The sequence below is a fragment of the Balaenoptera borealis genome, assembly GCF_965194805.1.
Source record: "Balaenoptera borealis genome assembly, chromosome: 10".
NCBI lineage: Eukaryota > Metazoa > Chordata > Mammalia > Artiodactyla > Balaenopteridae > Balaenoptera > Balaenoptera borealis.
Genome location: NC_138874.1, coordinates 73,798,248 through 73,818,397, shown reverse-complemented (window position 1 = coordinate 73,818,397; position 20,150 = coordinate 73,798,248). Strand labels below are relative to the sequence as shown.

The 20,150-nt window shown below is 39.1% G+C and overlaps 1 protein-coding gene and 1 long non-coding RNA gene across 5 annotated transcripts in view; one reads left to right on the top strand and one right to left on the bottom strand.

Moving 5' to 3' along the window:
- UBE2D1 (ubiquitin conjugating enzyme E2 D1) overlaps positions 1 to 2,074 on the top strand; it is a 36,142-nt gene extending 34,068 nt beyond the window's left edge. For all 4 annotated transcript variants that reach the window (XM_082339659.1, XM_082339660.1, XM_082339661.1 and 1 more), the window contains one exon: positions 57 to 2,074. In XM_082339659.1, the coding sequence (XP_082195785.1) occupies positions 57 to 102 (46 nt within the window). In that variant the 3' untranslated portion in view covers positions 103 to 2,074. The remainder of the gene's footprint in view (positions 1 to 56) is intronic.
- A 10,548-nt stretch (positions 2,075 to 12,622) lies between these two features.
- On the bottom strand, positions 12,623 to 20,010 carry LOC309604717. Its single transcript, XR_014231012.1, has 2 exons — positions 19,878 to 20,010; positions 12,623 to 18,655 (listed from the first exon to the last, which is right to left on the bottom strand). It is a non-coding gene; the product is annotated as an uncharacterized lncRNA (long non-coding RNA).
- Between the last annotated feature and the right edge of the window lie 140 nt (positions 20,011 to 20,150).

The window sequence follows — 20,150 nt, the reverse complement described above, 5'->3', positions numbered from 1 at the left end:
TCTTCTAAAAGATTTAATTTGTATGTTTTTACTGTATCCCTTTTGTATGTCTACAGATACAACAGACACGCAAGAGAATGGACTCAGAAATATGCAATGTAAAATCAAAAAAAATTTCATATATACCAGAGTACTGTAAAATCTAGGTTTTTTTCAACATTAGCAGTAAATCGAGCACTGTTTACTGTTTCATTGTACCATGAAATCCTTTGATTTTTACCCATTTTAAATGTATTTCTGAAGCAAGACAAAACAAACTTCCAAAAATATTCTTGAGACTGTGATGAGAGCATTTATCATTTTGTATGCATTGAGAAAGACATTTATTATGGTTTTTAAGATACTTGGACATCTGCATCTTCAGCTTACAAGATCTACAATGCATCTGAAAAGCAACCAAATTATTTTTTGCTGAAACTAGATGTTTTTACATGAAAAATACTGTATGTGTTGTCTAAGATGTCGTCAGTTATATAAATCTGTATTCAGATTTCATTCTTTGTTAGCTCACTTTATAATTTGTATTTTTTTACTGTATAGACTAAATATATTCTATTTACATGTATGTCAACTCGTTACTTTTTTCCTGTGAACAGTATTGAAAAAACCCAACAGCTGATAATGAAATGAATTAACTGTCCGTCTCCCTTGTCTTAGGGTATTCTGTAGATTGATTGCAGATTTCTTAAACCTGAAATGATCTTTACACTGTAATTCTCAGTATACTGATTATGGAGAAACACTTGTTTTGATTTTGTTATACTTGACTTAACTTTATTACAATGTGAATTAATTGCACTGCTAAGTAGGAAGACGTGTAACTTTTATTTGTTGCTATTCACATCTGAATTTTTTTCTGTATAGGCAATATTATATTGACACCTTTTACAGATCTTAATGTAGCTTTTTCCATTTAAATAAAATGCTTTTTCTAATATTTGTCTTGATTACTTAAAAAGATAAAAAATTACTTTATAAGTAAGGATCAATACTCTATATAAAATTTTGCATGGAAATTAATTCCAAATTGTAAGGATGAAGTCTGTTGTATTTGGCACTAGTCACCATTAATTATATAAATTTTATTGCTTTAGGTTTCTATTGATATCTGTTTACTAAATTGTCAATCTAGAGGATGATATACACTGGTCCCTTGTTATTGAAGAGAATTTAGGATATGTTGGCATTTGTCTTGGATCACATCTAAAATGAATTATTTTCTAAGGTACTGAGATGAATGTAAGACAGTGTCACCTACATTGAAGAAAAGTCTTTATAGACCTGAAGAATAATTAGGTTAATTCATTAAAATGCCCCTCTAGATATAACTGACGTTGTATTTCTTAACATTTTAAAATCTAGAATTTCTAAAACAGAATTTTAGTGCCACAGTTCACAGTTTGAAAGAGGACATCCATTTTTTACCGTAGAAGTTATACAGAAAATTCTAAAATGACACTTTCCCTCTGTTTTATAAATTGTCAGTTAAAATGATTTAAATGAGCAGGTTATCTTTGCATATTTTAAAGAAAGCTAGAAAGTTCTAATGTTTTAACTTGGAAAAAAAATGTCTCTAATTATTAGCATGCTTACCAAACTTGAGTGTCATTTTTAAGAAGAGTTGTAGCTCTTCTGATTATTTCAGTAGCTGTTTAAGTGTGCAAAAATCTGTTATGGGTGTAGTCATTAGCAAAGAATGTAAATCACTTAAGTATTTTACCATGGGTCATTATTATTAAAGCACAAAATAACCCATTGTTAAAAAATGTTTTTATAAATGAATGTAAAATAATTAAATGAATTGTGAGATGGATGTTTAAGAAAATATAGGTTTAAAAAGTAACTATATTAAGTGATGTCTTGAAACAGCCATATCATGAAGAATACTACTATGTTATTATAAGCTACATTGGCCCAGAATTTGAACACTCAGCATCATTAGATTTAAGTATTTAGTATATTTTGATAATAAAGGGTTTTGTTTCTTGAATATCTTTCACTTTTTAAAAAACTTTTGTGTGGCATTTATTTTTGGAAATGTCTTTTTTTTTCTGTATTAAAGTTTTGAAACTTACCTAACACTCTAACTCTGTTTGCCTTTGCTTACATCTGAATTGTACAACCACTCTCTTGAGTAAGCACAAGTTCTCATAATTAATTAAAAAATCTTAGAAGTTCAGCAATGGCATAATGATCAGCCAGATCAGTATTTTGGGTTTGTTGTTTTGTTTAATTCTAACAAAGGTTACATCAGTTACCTAACTGTAAATCCGAAGCCAAGGACCTTCCTCCGTAGATCAACCATTAATTTAAGGACCTCCTGGGAGTGAGGAAAATGGATAGTCTTTTGGAGTTTTACGGTCCTACCTCTTGAAGTCTTGGATTCTGAACACTCGTAACTGCCACATACAATAAATCCATGATACAGGCTGTAAGGGGTAACCTCACCCTCATCGCCCCAACTATCTCTAATTCCTGAACAAGCTTTACACATGCATATGTAAATCATATACAATTATTCATTTTTGCTTGACGTTATACCCCCACCCCTCCATGAACTCTGTTAGGGAAAATTTTAAATTTACTTTGTCAATTAAGCAATTTCAAAGGATCAAAAGGTATTAGGTGAGGAACACAAACACAGAGCACCAGGGCAACCCTAAGAGTTAATATTCAGAAGAGTAACTTTTGGGGCTTCCCTGGTGGTGCAGTGGTTAAGAATCCTCCTGCCATTGCTGGGGACACGGGTTCAAGCCCTGGTCCGGGAAGATCCCACATGCCGCGGAGCAGCTAAGCCCGTGCACCACAACTACTGAGCCTGCGCTCTAGAGCCCGCGAGCCACAACTACTGAGCCCACGTGCTACAACTACTGAAGCCTGTGCGCCTAGAGCCCGTGCTCCGCAACAAGAGAAGCCACCACAATGAGAAGCCCGTGCACCGCAATGAAGAGTAGCCCCTGCTCACCGCAACTAGAGAAAGTCCGTGCGCAGCAACGAAGACCCAATGCAGCCCAAAATAAATAAGAGTAACTTTTTTTTAAACTTAATGATAAAAACAATACCACATGTAGTTTTTCATTTCTCATTATTTTATCACAATGATATGTTTATCTTCTTTGTACATGATTCCAGTCATTGATGTTTCACAGAATCCTGCTCTCTAACAGTTCTGTATTTTTAAGGTGGAAAGATTGGGGAAATGAATTTTCCTCTCGGATTAAGAGAGATTCTTGGTGAAGCTATCTTGGTGAAGCTATTTATATCCTGTCTAGTTGTTGGTAGTCAATTTGAACTGGATTCAGAGTCCAGTCCAGTCCAATGTTTTAAAATTTGAGTTCTGCAGTAGAATCATTGGTCCTGTTACTCATTTTTATTAGGACTAGCCATGGAAAATGTGATTAATACTCTAGCCACGGCCATATAGCTTCAGTGTATTCAAATTGTTGACTTTGGTCTGTTAAGATACAGCACTTATCTTTTTAGTTGGCTTTGGTCTGTTAAGATACAGCACTTTTTAGTTTAAATCTTTTGTGATTATTAATATAATAAAATAACAAACATGAATTTTAAAAGTATACTTCTAGCACTCTATCAATGTAAACTATGACTGCTGAAAATTTTCTTTAAAGCAGAAGTTTAATTGCAGTTTAATAGCCCTAAAATGTAATTCAGATTATTTGTGAAAGTTCTAATTTTTTACAGTGCTTCTCTTTGACTATTCCGACAGTTGTGTTGTACAAACAGGGCAGCAGGTAGAGATTCATCTAATTTCACTTGTAAAAATTCATCTGTATAGATAACTAGTCATTTCTAAAAAAAAAATTTTTTGTACTTACATCTGCAAACTCCTAAACTGTATATTGATACACTTTGACCAGGAGTTTTTTTAGCAGTGGTGATAACTGAAAATTTGTGGACAGCTGACGTTTTGGGTAATAGAAATAATTTGTAACACAATAGTGTATTGGTGATAACCTAATAGTGTTTTATCACTTATTTGTATCATGTTACATTTAAATTTCTGCTCTCATTATCCTGTTATATATGTAAGAATGTGGTTTTAAATTGTAAATGAACTGAACTAATAGGAAGAGGGAATATTCACTTAAAAGTTCTAGCATTTGGAGGCATTTTTGTATAATAAGATACATTTTTTAAAAAACTTAGCGCTCTCTTAGGTTCTACTGTTGTAGAGGGAGGGATGTGCCTTTCTTACCCCAGGAGGAAGTTGCTTTTATTATGATGGCACATGTACAAGTTCTGAGCTATGCTTCCTCATATCATTTGCTTGCTTTTGTTAAAATCTTTTTAGTGCAAAAGATCACTATGAGTTGCATGTAAGATTTAATTGTAAACTTAATATACATATTGTGGGGAACAGTTGTGACACCACTTGTGTAAGCACTCCTGATACACCGGTTTAGGTGGTCCAGTGACCACCCACACATTCAGTGTGTCAATAGAAGAATTCACCAGACCAAGCATATGTTCATACTCACAGCTAAGATTTATTATAGCGACACAGCAAAGATATACAGCTCCCTCAGTAGGGGGAAAAGACAGATCATGAAGGAAATCATGAAGCTCTCTCTGAAGGGGCCACACAGAGCTCACTCTCCCTCCAACAGTGAAATGCAGGAACACAGGCATAGTGTTTCTGCCCAGGGAAGCCTGTTTGAAATGCAAAGTTCAGGGGTTTTAATAGGTGCTAAACCATGTAGGCACCCTTTGCCCACCAAAACTCCAGGCTCCCAGAAGGTAAGCAGGTGTTCACTGAAATCACATTGTTTATTTAAAAAGTCTAGTCAGGCTAGCATAGCAGATAGAACCTTATATCACATAGGGAAAGCTTTAAAAGCCATATTCCTTGATGCTAGCTGAAGGCCAACCTGGTAAGCCCTTCTAAAAATCAGACCTGCACTATTCATTGAAAAGACTGTTCTTTCTCCTTGAAAAGGTCTCTGTACCCTTGTCGAAAATCAACTGACCCTAGAGGTTTTTTATGGACTCTGAATTCTGTTCTAATGACCTATATGTCTTATGCTAACACCACACTACATTGATGACTAGCTGCATAGTAACTTTTGAAATCAAGAAGTGTGGATTTTCCAACTTTGTTCTTTTACAATATTGTTCTGACTATTCACATCCCTCGTGATTCAAAATGCATTTTAGGATCAGCTTCTCCATTTCTTCTGCTGAGATTTTCATTGGGATTTTATTGGATCTCTAGGGCAGTTTTGGTAAAGTTGGCATTTTTGTCCTGGTTATCTATTGCTGAATGACAAACCACCCTCAAGTGATGTAAAAGAACAGTTCTTGCTCATAAATTCTGTTGGGTCAGGAATTGGAGTGGGGCACAGTAGGGAGGGCTTGTCTATTCCATGTACTTAGGGCCTCAGCTCAGGTGATTCAAATGGCTGGAGGTGGAAATCATTGGGAGGCTTCTGAGATGTTGGCACCTGGTTGAGCACTGTCTACTAGAGCACTTATTAAAAGCCTTTCTAGGGCTTCCCTGGTGGCGCAGTGGTTAAGAGTCTGCCTGCCAATGCAGGGGACATGGGTTCGATCCCTGGTCCGGGAAGATCCCACATGCCACGGAGCAACTAAGCCCCTGCGCCACAACTACTGAGCTTGCGCTCTAGAGCCCACGAGCCACAACTACTGAGCCCGCGTGCCACAACTACTGAAGCCCGCATGCCTAGAGCCCGTCCTCTGCAACAAGAGAAGCCACCGCAATGAGAAGCCTGTGCACCGCAATGAAGAGTAGCCCCCGCTCTCTGCAACTAGAGAAAGCCCGTGCACAGCAACGAAGACCCAACGCAGCTAAAACTATAAATAAATAAATAAATAAATAAAAGCCTTTCTGTGTGGCTTGAGCTTCTCACAACATAGCAGCTCAGTGCCAACAGGCAGCATCTGGAGAGCAGGTCTACCAAGAGAAGGAGGAGAAAGTCCTATGACCTTTTATGATCTAGCTTTTGAAGTCACATAGTGTCACTTCTTGTGTGAAGCAGTAACAAACCCTCTCAAATTCAAGGGAAGGGAACATAGACTCCCACTTCTCCATGAGAAGGAATTTGGGGTCACCATCACATCTTACTGAATCTTCCATGAATATATAGATCACTCAGTGTACTTAGGCTGCCTTTAATTTCTGACTGTTTTGTAGTTGGCTGTGCAGAGGTCTTGTACATTTTTCATTGGAGTTATCCCTTGGTACCTTATTTTTTAAACCTTGCTTTCAGACCCAGAATGTGGTAAATTTTGATAAATGGTCCATTTGTGTTTGAATATAATACGAACCTGTTACTAGGTACAGAGTTTATATATGTGCCAATTCGATCAAGTTTGTTAATTGTGCTCACAATATTTGCTTTTTCTCACAGCCATAATGGGTGATGTGTGCAAGTTTCCTGTTTATGATTGTGAAATTGTCTATTAGTTTATATTTGCTGTAAAGATTTTGAAGTCAAATTATTGGATACACACACACACACGCACAATACACTCATGAAATCGTGATGTTTTACTGGCAGAATGATCCCTTTCTCATTAAGAAATGTCTTTATTTATCTCTAATAATGCTTTTGGCTTAAAGTCTACTTTAATATTAATATAGCTTTCTTTTTGGCTAGTATTTGCAGTGTATATCTCTCTCTGTTCTTTAACTTTGGACCTTTCTGTGTCTTTTTAAAAATGTCTCCTGCACTCATTATAGTGAGTTTAATAAAACCATTATTTGGTTTTATTTGATTTGGTTTTTATCCAATATGACAATTTTAGTATTTTAATTGGAGTATTTAGTCCTTTGCATTTAATGGAATTACTGATGTTGGTTGGGTTTCTACCTACTACGTTCCTGATTTATTTATTTATTTACTTGGCCACGCTGCGTGGCTTGAGATATCTTAGTTCCCTGACCAGGGATTGAACCCGGGCCACAACAGTGAAAGCACCGAGTCCTAACCACTGGATTGCCAGGGAGTTCCTGTGCTGATTTTTTTTAAACCATGTTTTATTTTTTCCTCCTTTCTTGCCCTCTTTTGGATTAATCAATTTTTATAATAGTCCCATTTTTTCCCTCTAATAACTTGTTAGGGAACTTCCTTGGTGGCGCAGTGGTTAAGAATCCGCCTGCCAATGAAGGGGACATGGGTTCGAGCCCTGGTCCAGGAAGATCCCACGTGGGAGAGAGCAACTAAGCTCGTGAGCCTAGAGCCCGTGCTCAGAAACAAGGAGAAGGCACCGTAATGAGAAGCCCGCGCACCGCAACGAAGAGTAGCCCCCCACTCACCACAACTGGAGAAAGCCCGTGCACAGCAACAAAGATCCAACACAGCCAAAAATAAACAAATAAATTTATTTTAAAAAATAACTTGTTAGTTCCACATCCTTTTATTTTTTTATGTGTGTGATTACCCTGAATTAAAAGATCCATCTGTCTTATTAAGTTTAATATGAATTATTACTTATACAATTTTCCCAGTAATGTAAGAACCTTAAACTATTTGGGCCTTGTTACTCCTTTCCCACTTTTTGCATTATCATTATGAAGTTTGATTCTACATGTATATTAAATTCCACAAGACATTAATATTCTTATTTTGTATGTTATTGCCAGTACACTGACCTCCATATATACTTTTCCAGTGGTCTTCATTGCTTCTTGAATTTTCATGTTTCTATCTGAGATCATTTGCCTTCTGACTAAAGAACTTCATTTAGTATTTCTTTTAGTGCAAGTCTTCTGGTGACAAATACTTTTTTGTTTTCTTGAAATGTTTTTATCTTGCTATCATCTGTATAGGATATTTTCTCTGGGAATAGAAGTTAGCTTATTTTCTTTCAGCACTTTAAAGATATCATTCCATTGTCTTTGGATTCCACAATTCTGTTGAGAAATCACCTGTTTTTTATTGTTGCATCTTTAAAAAGTGTCTATTTTCTCTACTTTTAAGATTATATACTTTTATTTTTAAATTTTAATACTTTTACTATGATGTTACAAGGTATAATTTTCTTTGTCTACATCCTGCTTGAGGTTCACAGAGCTTCTTGATCTGTAGGCTGATACATTTTCATGAGTTTTGGAAAATCTCAGCCCTTGTTTCATCAAATATTGCCTCTGCCCCATTCTATTTTTCCCCTTTAGGACTCCAGTATAAAATGTATTAGACCTGTTTCCTAACCTATTTTCTGTGTTTTTCTTTTTCTTTTCTCCTCTGTGCTTCTGTTTGGAAATTTTGTATTCATCTTTTTCCAGTTCACTAATCCTGTCTTCTGCATGTTCAATCTGCTCTTAAACCCATCCCCTCAATTTCAGATACTGTAGTTAATTTCAGATTGCCTTTCTCAGTTCTAGAACTATCATTTGATTTTTTTTTACATATTTTAGTTTTCTATTATGTTCCAAAATTGTTTATTTTGTCTATTTTTTTTTCTATTTTTTGAAGTACTTCATCACGGTTATTTTAAAGCCTTTGTTAACTTCAAGGAACTGAATCACCTGTGTGTGTGCTTTTACACTTTTATTGAAAGCTGGACATTGTGTATAAAAAGTGTAGAGTCTCTTGGACTTCCCCGGTGGCGCAGTGGTTAAGAATCCGCCTGCCAATGCAGGGGACACGGGTTCAAGCCCTGGTCCAGGAAGATCCCACATGCCACGGAGCAAATAAGCCCATGTGCCACAACTACTGAGCCTGCGCTCTACAGCCCGTGAGCCACAACTACTGAGCCCATGTGCTGCAACTACTGAAGCCCGTGTGCCTAGAGCCCGTGCTCTGCAGCAAGAGAAGCCACCGCGATGAGAAGCCCCCGCTATGAGAAGCCCATGCACCGCCACAATGAGTAGCTCCCGCTCGCCACAACTAGAGGAAGCCCGCGTGCAGCAACAAAGACCCAATGCAGCCAAAAGAAAAAAGAAAAAAAACAAAAAACTGTAGTCTCTAGATGATGTTCTCTTCCATAAGAGAGGGCTCACCCTCTCCTCTGCTAGACAAATAGTGTGCAGAGATGATCACCTTAAGGCAATCAGGGTCTGTGCTTAGTTGAGGCTGGTTGGAGTTGCATCAGATTTCAATCTATGTCTGGTTTACCCTTGTTCATAGCACACAGCCCTCTAGGGTTGTCTTTGTTTTCTCAGACCAGAGAGACTGCAGGAAATTCCACTCTGCTTTAAATAGTATTTTTGATTCACAGTTTTAGCTTCTTTCTTCTTAGAGCTGCAGAATTTGGCAAACATCCTGAGGGGGCAATAACCATATGTTTGAAGTCTTTCAAATCCACCATTTTGTCACTTCTGATCTGTGCAACCACCACAAGTACTACTATTTTTTCTGTCATGAATAGCCGCTCTCTGTCAGAGATCAAGCCTGAATTTTCAGCCTTACACCCCATCCAAATCAAGTGCCCCAGGTAAAAGGGGGACTGTAGATCATTAGTGTCAGTTCTCCACTTCAGTCTTACTGTGTTCTTTGGGGACCCTGTCCTCTGGCAGGCCTTTGTCTTAACAATGCTACAAGACTGCAGAAAATTATACCATGTTTTCAAAAGTTTAGTTCTGTAGCTTCTTTACCAATATAGCTTAAGATTCTGGTACATATCTTGAGAAAACAAGTTGCATGTTGAGGTCCTTTAAGTTTCCAGTTTTGTCACTCTAGCACTGTGCAACCACAGAAAGCTCTGTTAGTTTGTCTGCCCCAGCAGTGGCCTGCTGCCTGTGCTAAGCCCAAATTCTCAGCTCTAGCCTGTACTCCAGGAGAAGAATGACTGCAAATACTTGGAGTTGATCTTTGATATATTTCATCCAGTTTTGACTTTCAGTAGGACCACCTATCTGGAAACAGATATCCCTAACCTCTTCATTCTTTGAATGCAGTGCTACTACAACCTCCTATCTTTTTCCCTACCCTCAGACTGCCCTCAAATTAATCATCCTCAGAAATGTCAAAGTATTCCATCTAACTGAAATTTGATCTTGTGGGTTATCATCTAAAAATATTTAGAATGTTTAGGAACTTCCCTGGAGGTCCAGTGGTTAAGACTCCGCGCTTCCACCGCAGGGGGCGTGGGTTTGATACCTGTGGGGGAAATAAGATCCCGCATGGCATGGCCAAAAAAAAAGGTTTAATATTTCCCCACAGCCTCAATAGTGGTTTTGCAGAGGAATCTGGGAAAGAAAATGGAGATGCTGGGAAAGAAAATGAAGTAGAAGTGAATCATACATTTCTACTTCAATCAGTGATGCTCATTTTTATCGGATTTATATATGTGTCCTATGGTTCACAGGTTCATTTCCTTGGTTTAAATCATCAACCAGAAGAATAAAGTACTAAGTCCTTAAGACTCTCGTGATCAGATATGGCTTGCGTCTCCAGACTCATTTTCCACTCTCTGCCTCCCACCAAAATTCCTGCAGTTCCCATTGGCTCCCAACTTCTTCCACTTCCAGTAGAGAGTGGTGCTTCTCAATCTCAGACTTTGGTCAAACTGTTCATGGTGCCTAAAATGCCCTCTTCAATCCTTTAACTATCTCTCCCAGTGCTGATATCTTCCCTTTTGTTTTCCCAAAGGTGGTGCTAAAGCTCAAGTTTGGCGTTTTTCTCTGGCCTGCAGATTCTGGCTGGCTTTCTGTGTGTGCTCACTAGCCATATGCCAAAACTGGCTCTCATTGTTGCCAAAAACTCAGCCTCTGTTCACCAGTGCCGAATAGGTTCTTATTAGAAACGCAGAGAGAGAGAGCTCTGGAGGAGTAGAAAAGAGTAGCTTTATTACTTTGCCAGGCAAAGGGGGACATAGCAGACTCCTGCCTTGAAAAACTATGTGTCCCAACCCAGGAGGATTTGATGAAGAGTTTTATAACAGTACTTCCCAAGAGTGGGTTTGCTGACAAGATTAGGGTGTGTGCAGGGTCTCAGGTGGTCTCCTCATCTTGAGGAGCTTCTCTGGTCCCTTTAATCTGGCCTCAGGTGGTCTCTTGGCTGCTCCTCCCTTGATTAGCAACTGTTCAGATCTGCCCTTTGGAACTCAGGGAAGGTCACGGAGGCTGGAGTCTTGCCTACAAGAAATGAGGGACAAAAAGAGGCCTCAGGGCCCGGGAGCCCCACAGGGCCCCACTCGGTTTCATCACTACTGTTGTCAGAAATGCACGCAGGGTGCTGGACATGGAGGAGGGGGTGCGGGGGGGGGCATGTGCGTGTGCACGAGTTGTGCCAGGAACTGGGGGTGCTCGTGGACCAGTTGGGGGGACCATGGGTGATGTGTCCCCAGCAGTTATGGTTTCTTGATGGAGTCCACAACATACTGTGAGCCGTGTCCCATTAATGCCCTCCGAGAATTCTACCCCAGCCTCTTCCCACTCCCCAGTCCTGAAGTTCATGATTCAGTATTCTGGATGCGCTGAGAGAGAAATGAGCTCCTTTCTGTGTTCCCCACAGTTGGGGAGGCCAGGTGGTCACGCACACACTCTCACTTTCCCTTGTTAGAGATATCACAGGCTCAGATGATCTCTCTTGGCCCTAAGCTGTGCTGTCTTGGGGGAGGGCTGATGCAGTAAAGTCAAACTATTTCTTTTACCTTCTCCGATGTGTCCAAACTTGTATTTGTTTTTTTTTTTTTTTTTTTTTTTTGCTTCAACATTGTCCTGGAAGTTCTCTGCTGGAAACCTGGACTTCCACAATGGCTCTTTCATCCATAAGTGATTGTCTAAGACAGTGTTTTGCAGGAGTTCCTGGGCTGTGGCTGTGAGGGGCTGGAGCCAGTTCATGGGCCACTGCAGGGTCCACAGCCAGGACCAGGACCACGTTCTGTATGTCTATTACCCAACACACAGGTGGGCAAGATTCCTCCCAGATCCCTTGGCAGAGATGCTCACAGCTCTCACAAAGGCACTTCTGTCCATGGATAGATGCCAAATTTTTCTTGGGGGCAGGGCACAAGCAAGGGTCAACTTATTCAGCCATAGTGCTGACATCACTCTACCCCCAGTGTGTATCTTTATAAGTGCCCTTACCATGCTGTATTATCAGTATCACTAACCATGAGATCCTTAGTGTTTATCATTTTTGACTCCCTGGGACCTAGCACAGTATCTGGCCCACAAGAGCTCAAATATTTATTGAATAAATAAATGAATGAACTGGGCCTCAGATGATACTTAGGATTTTAAATGGCATATTTAAGTGGGGAAGGCATTCATTCAAGTAAGAGAAACCAAAGATAATAAAGTAAAAATAAGTGAAAATGGCCTTGGTCTGTGTGCAGTTAATGAGAGAAAAGATTAGGTGGAGAAGGCAGATTAATTAGATGTGAAACCTTGATTTGATGGCCTGTAAGAAATCAGTGTAAGTTTTTTTTTTTTTTGAATTCTATTTTTTTTTTATACAGCAGGTTCTTATTAGTTACCTATTTTATAAATATTAGTATATGTATGTCAATCCCAATCTCCCAATTCATCACACCACCACCCCACCCCCCTGCCACTTTTCCCCCTTGGTGTCCATACGTTTGTTCTCTACATCTGTGTCTCTATTTCTGCCCTGCAAACCGGTTCATCTGTACCATTTTTCTAGGTTCCAGATCAGTGTAAGTTTTTAATCAACAAAATGATGTAATAAAAGCATGCGTTTGGGGCTATTTATTTAGCAGAGTGTAGAATTGGAGTTGGAATAATTTGTCATACTAGAATCCTCGGAATCATTCTTGGCTTCCACCTGTGAATGAAATCCTGCTGATTGTACTTAGAAATGCCTTTGGCATATGAGCCATGGCAGAATCTTAGTTCAGAATCTCAACCTCTTTCTTGGATCATAGCAATAACCTAATTTACCTCCTTCGTTACAGTCTCCTCACTTCCATCACTCTCAGTGCTCCTACCAAAGAGGTTTTTCTAAAAATGAGTTTAAGCTGCCTAAAAAGTTATTTGTCCATCTTTTGCTAACAAGCTCCTCAGCATATTACACACAGCCCTTCACAACCTAATGCCACCAACCTCTTTAGACTTGTCTCATACTACGCCTTTTCACATATATTTTGTCTTCTTAAGGACACTATGCCCTCATGCATATCTGCGACTTGCACATACTGTTTCCCTTTTCTGGAAAGCACCTCCACCCTTCCTCACTTGAAAAAAACAGTTCAAATGTCACCTACTCTGTGAAGCCATTCCCTAGTCTCCCAGCAGATTTAAACAGATGGATCATGCCTTAGTCACCTTTGTATTTTTAGAACTTATTGCATTTTCTAGCATAGGACTGGCTTCTACTAGGAATGGAGTTTTTTTTTTTATATATATTTAAAATGATAAATATTACCGTTGTATTTTGGAAAAAATGTAAAACAATACAGATCTATATAAAGTAAAAATTGAGTACCATCTACTCATTCCTGCAATACTAAGGTATAATCACCATTAAACCCAATTTTGCGTGCATAATTTTGCACACTTTTTATGCATGCACACACATGCATATGTGTGTGTATAGTTTTAAAAAATTCAAGCCTGAATGACTGAATGAATGAGGAAATAAAGGAACGTCAGATGTTATTTTCAGCAACCCACAAATTAGTTAAATAAGTCAAGAAAGTCTTTTTTTTTTTAACTGTTTTTTAAAAAATATTTATTTATTTGTTTGGCTGCGCCGGGTCTTTGCTGCAGCATGTGGGATCTTCATTGCGGCATGTGGGATCTTTCAGTTGTGGCATTTGAACTCTTAAGTTGCGGCATGTGGGATGTAGTTCCCCGACCAGGGATCGAACCCAGGCCCCCTGCATTGGTAGCGTGGAGTCTTTCTTAACCACTGGACCATGGGGGAAGTCCCAAGAAGGTGTCTTTACAAGGATAGAAAAGAAACAATAAAATGTAAGGGAATATTAAAAAAAACAAACTGGGAATTCCCTGGTGGTCCAGTGGTTAGGACTCCACGCTTACACTGCAGGGCTGCACAGGTTCGATCCCTGGTCAGGGAACTAAGATCCTGCAAGCCGAACAGTGCAGCCAGAAAAAAAAAACAAACAAAAACTATTGCAACCTCATGACTGAATTGCCTATATTACGCTTACATAGAGTCAAATATAATTTCAGAGTTGCAAACTGTGGATTCATAGGTGGAGATTTTTAACAAGATGCAACAAGGAAGATAATCCTTCCTATATATCTCTCTCTGAATACTAGTTTTCATACCTGTACAATACAAATAATTCTACTTTGTAGGATTTATGAAAGGATTAGAAGCAAAATATATTAACATGCTTGCCATGTAGTTGAGTGATAAATTATAATTATTACCATTTGTATTGATCCGGTGTTTTACAGTGTGAGGGCAGACAATGTAGGTTATCTTGTTTATTAATAGCATTATTCCCTCAATATAATTGAATTTCATTCTGAATTTCTTCCACTCTTTAAGTTGGCTTTCAGGAATATCCAGCAATATGAATTTGGGTTTTATAATTTGCATAAAATTATAGTTATCCTTTTTACTTGTCCTTCCTCCTGCTGACTCATAGAATCAGCTTTAAAATAGAAAACCTATATTTATTTTGCATAATACTGCTATAGCAATGGCTAAAAATAACTCTGATACCTTCTTAGTAATTAAGGTTGCATACCTTATTCTAATTGAGAAGTAATTCATAAACTAATTTAGATATCTGGGAACTATTAACATGCAATAGATCTTTCTTTAGAATTTTTCTCTCCTTTCCATCCTTTTGTAAACTGTTGGGGTTTTTTTGTTTTGTTTTGTTTTTGTTTTTGTTTTGTTTTTTATGTTTTGGCTGCACTGCGCGGCATGTGTACTGTTTTAAAAGGCAAACTGCTGTGAGGTGATAATAGACCCTAAGTGAATGAAAATGGTTTGAAGGAAAAAATTATACATGTAGCTTTGTTCACATACTTTATTAAAATCTTGATTTACAGGAAAGATAAGCTAGGAGATATTCAGATTATATATTTTTTCTTATATTGCTGCAAAGAATTGTTATACTTTTATAATTTGTGTGTGTTTATACTTTATTTCCCCAAAGTGTAAACTTGTTGAAACAGGAACGATGTCTTATCCTTTTTGTACCACTTCCAATGCCTATCACAGTGCTATTTAATTGCTGATGAGTACATTGTCTTTAGATGTGGTGTTTACAGTATAATCTTATTTCTAGAAATATATTTTACTTATGAGTTCAGAATTAAGTCTATTCCTCATGCTAAACCTACTGGGTGATTGTTCCTATTGTAGCTGGATTATTTGTCCATTATAATTACAAAAGCAAGACTGCTTTCTCTTAGGAATATTTTTTTCTTCAAGTGATAACTATGGATCTAATTCTTATTCACCAGGGAATTATCGTGGTCTCTGACTGCTGCTGCTGCTATTTATTGGTGCTACTTTCAGCTTTACTAGTGTGCAATATCAATAAACCATGATCATTGCTTTCATATATATGTTCCCAAATTTTACATTGTTCCCATCTACACACATAACTGTCCTTTCTATTGGCAAATGACACTTCTAACAAGTAGTTGCTGTTTTCTGTGGTGCCAAATTTGTATATAAATAATTTGTGCAAAACTAATCTTTTTACATTTTTTAATCTCCCTGTCTCTCTTCCTCTCCCTCCCTCCCTCCATCCATCTGTCATGCTCAGTGTACTATGCTAGTATTACAGGGGACAGAAAGAAGCATAAGACTTAGTCTTGTCCTCAAGTATAGCTTACCATCTATTGAGGAAAAACATATGTACACATAAAAAAAGATTAACAACCAGAGTGCTATATGATATGTCACAAGTAAATAATATGAGTTCACATAGTCTAGAAGATCCAAGGAAGATATTTGGGGCTGGAATGATGTGATGTGTTGACTGAGTCTGAGGGATAGTCTGATATAATGGGAAAAGTGCAAGACAATGAATTGGAAGAACCAGGTGTTCATTTCCACATCTTATTAACTGTTGTAACATTGTGACGTGGGCTTTCTGAACTTAATTTCTCTCATTTGTAAATTGTAAATTGTAAATGATCATGATAATACTTGCTCTGTCTACTTCTTCAATTCGTGAATCATATAATCAAATACAGTTATATAAAGATGTTCTGAAAACATTAAAGAACAATTCCAACCTAAGTGTGTGTTGTTTTAATTTTTCATCACCTACCATAGTGTTTATGCTCAAAACATCACTAATAATTAAGAAGTGTTAAAAGTTCAATAGGAAGAGAGGAGCAATGCTGGTATATAATTCGTATGTTATTTAATCGGGAGAGGAAATGACAAAATAAAAGACAGGGCTGTGATGCAAATATGACTTTTTTGTTTGGATACAATCCATACTACACCTATAATTATTTAGAAGCTAATAATAATTGTTATGAATAATGTAAGGATAATGATAACCACTGTTGGGACTTCCCTGGCAGTCTAGTGGTTAAGACTCTGTGCTCCCAACGCAGGAGGCACAGGTTCCATGCCTGGTCAGGGAACTAGATCCCACACGCCACATGGCACGGCCAAAAAAAAAAAGATAGCTATTATTTATTGAGCTTTTACTCTGTGCCAGGGACTGTAGTAAGAACTTTTTATACACTCTCTAATCTTCATAACAATCCTAAGAATCAACTATCACTGTTCCCATTTCACAGAGGGGAAAACTCTGGGACAGAGAGATTGTCATTTAGCAAGGTCACACAGGTAGTAACAAGCACGGGATTTGAACTTAGATCTAACTTCTAAGTCTGTATGCTTATCCAGTAATTTCCATAACTTTGGCATATCACACAAAATGCAACGGTAAACTCAGAGCCAAATGAAGTCCTTTGATGTATTTATTAACAGACAAGAAATGGATATTTAAATAATAAACTATTTCAAGCAAAGGTGAAGTGAGGAATGAAGCTTTAGAGGGAGGAGAAAGGCCAGTTCATGGAGGACTTGTATGCCATATATGAGAATTTAAACTTGATTCTGTGGGTAATCATGAACCATTGAAGGTTTCAAGTACAGAAATGTGATCATTGCCTGCCTGGCACAGAGTTGCTGCTCCATTCATACTTCATGAACAAATGAATGAATGGGATTTGCCTTTTAGAAGGACTGACCTGGTGACAGTGTGAAATACGGTTTGGAGGGAAGTAAGACTGAAAGTAGGCAAACTGGGGACTTCCCTGGCAGTCCAGTGGTTAAGAGTCTGCGCTTCCACTGCAGGGGCCATGGGTTCAATCCCTGGTCCGGGAACTAAGATCCCACATGCTGCATAACGCAGCCAAAAAAAAAAAAAAGAAAGAAAGTAGGAAAACTACTGTAAGATTTTGGGAAAAGATAGCAGAGCCGTTGTGAACCAGTGGCATACAGGAGCTGACTGGTACTGGCTTGAAAAGCCAATTATGTATATCTCTTCCCAACTTCAGGTTCAGTGACATTCAGTTGGTGGTTTGAAATCAGCCATGCGAGTATTTATTTACACCATAGATCTCAGCAAACACTACAACTTAGGGCTCTCTTTTCGGAGAGCTGATTTACCAACACACTACTGGCCTGATCAAAAGCTATAGCAATGTGATGGAAGAGGAGGAAATACTTACTAGAGGGGCTAATGAAATAGAATCAGCAATACTTATCATTAGTTGGTTGATGGGTGAGGAGTGTGAATGAGGGAGATTATATAATAGTTTATCAAGTTATTGGCTTCCATGATTCCAACGGGATACTGGTGCCTCTTACCAAGAGAAGGAGTTCAAGATAGGGGAAAGATAGTGAATTCTGTTCAGGGAAAACTGAGGTATCTGTGAAACATGATGGTAAAGATGCCAGTGGCTATATATTGGGGTTGGCCAAAAGTTCGTCCGGGTTTGCCGTAAGATTTTACAGCTACGGAAAAACTCGAACGAACTTTTTGGCCAACCCAATAGATGTGAGTGTAAAAGGAGAGGTCTGGATTCAATATGAAATAGGGAACCATGACGATGTAACTGATAGTTGAAGTCAGTTGGGACTGAAACACTGGGAGCAGAGGAAATTTTAAAACAAAATAAAGGGATAGAACCCTGGAAAAGTCTGGAAAAGTCTTCAAGTTTTATAAAGTAAATATACATGAAGCCATATGCCTTTTTGTTCAAAGACAGTGTGAGTAAGTAGGTAGAATTATATTTTCTGTGTAAATGCTGAGTTTGGAATAAAATTATCACTGCAATGTATATGAGTTTTATAGAATATTGGAATCTGATGAAAACAGAAATGTTATAGATCAGATTTATAAGAACTTTTTATAGCAAGATTTATGAAAATGACACTTTAAAACAACAAAAAGCTTTTTAAATATCCAAAAGAAGTTTAACTTTATATCAAACATCTGAAAGAATAAAAACACTCTAGAAAAATATAAAGAAAAATTATTTCAGAAATTAGCTAAAATGTAATTATAAGGAATTCTAGCCTATACTTACCTCTATCTTGACACTGTACTGCAACTCTTCTTTTCTTTGCCTCTGCCACTAGTTTTCACTGCAGGTGGGGAGAATGCTGTGTCTATCTTTGTTTGGGGCCTTGTACATAGTATGTACTCAGAAAAAAACAAACAATAAAACCCAGTCCTGTTTCTTCCATGACAGGGTGAGAGGTTTGAACAGATGACCTGGAAGGTCCCTTTCAATCCTGAGAGCCTGTGAAAAGGAAGTGGTGATAGTTGCTTACCACTTAAAAGAAGAAGTGGGCTTAATCTTTTATGGCACCGAAGGACCAATGTTTCAAAGCTACAGACTCTCAGCTCAATATTACACTGGTAAGAATTTTCTAACAAAGCTATCCAACAGAGGAAAGGTTGTTTCAGGAGGTGGCTATCTTTGAAATAAATGGAATGTGAGAGCTAGAAGGACCCTTCCATAGCTTTAGTTTAGGTCTTTCCAACTTCTTCATGCCATTGTCCACATGGAAAATGGTTGTACAGCACATCTATCAATATCTCAAGGCAGGACTTCCCTGGTGGCACAGTGGTTAAGAATCCGCCTGCCAATGCAGGGCACAAGGGTTCGAGCCCTGGTCCGGGAAGATCCCACATGCCGCAGAGCAACTAAGCCCGTGCGTCACAACCACTGAGCCTGCTCTCCAGAAGCCGTGAGCCACAACCACTGAGCCGGCGTGCCACAACTACTGAAGCCCACGCGCTCTAGGGCCTGTGCTTCGCAACAAGAGAAGCCACCGCAATGAGAAGCACGCGCACCGCAACGAAGAGTAACCCCCGCTCACCACTAGAGAAAGCCCACGTGCAGCAACGAAGACCCAACACAGCCAAAAGTAAATAAATAAATTTATTAAAAAAAGAACAAATCTCAAGGCATACTTGTCACACGTTCTCAGGGCTTTGGTTGGGAAAACGCTGACCTAGTCCAGCGTCCTCAGCTGCAGTGGGGGAATTAAATCTTAGAGAGGGGATGCGACATTCCCGGATCAAGACGTTAATGCTGAGGCTAGAACTCTAGTCTCTGTGCAACTAACTAGCCAAAGTCTCCTCCCCACAAATTAAACAGGGGTTGGATGTCAAGCTTGAAGACTGCGTCAGTGGTAGTCACAGTGGATGGGGTGATGGTCCGGATCGGTATTGCTTTAATGTGGTCCCATTACCACTGGCATTAGAACTTGTTAAACCTTGAGGAACCTGGGACCCACACAGACATACTGAATCTGGCTCTGCTGCAAGGCCTGGGAATCTGCATTTTAAGGTTTGCAACCATGCCCCACCCCCCCTCCTCGGCAGTAATTTTGGACTCTGAGCTCCAGCTCCTGCTTGAACTGAGGGACTCTGCTGGGCGCGTAGCACCCAGCAACCTGACCTCAGAGAAGCGTGGGCGGCACAGCTACACTGTGGTAAAATTGTCTGTTACGTACTAGTCCTTCCAGTCATCACAGGCCAGCCAGTACCGTGTCCGGGTGAGGCCACCGCCGTGCTTCCGTCAGCCTCCTGGGCCAGCGGCTGAACAGGCTGCGGAGGGCGGGCTGCGGATGGGTGCAGAAGCTGCTCAGCAGTGCCCCCTCGAGGCACTGCTGAGCCGGGCGGCGGTTTCCCTTCTCCGCCCCCGAGTTCCTCCTACTTCTTCGTAGTCCCGCCCACCAAGGAAACCACTACAGCGCCTGCGCCTTCTTCCTTGCCCCGCCCCCACC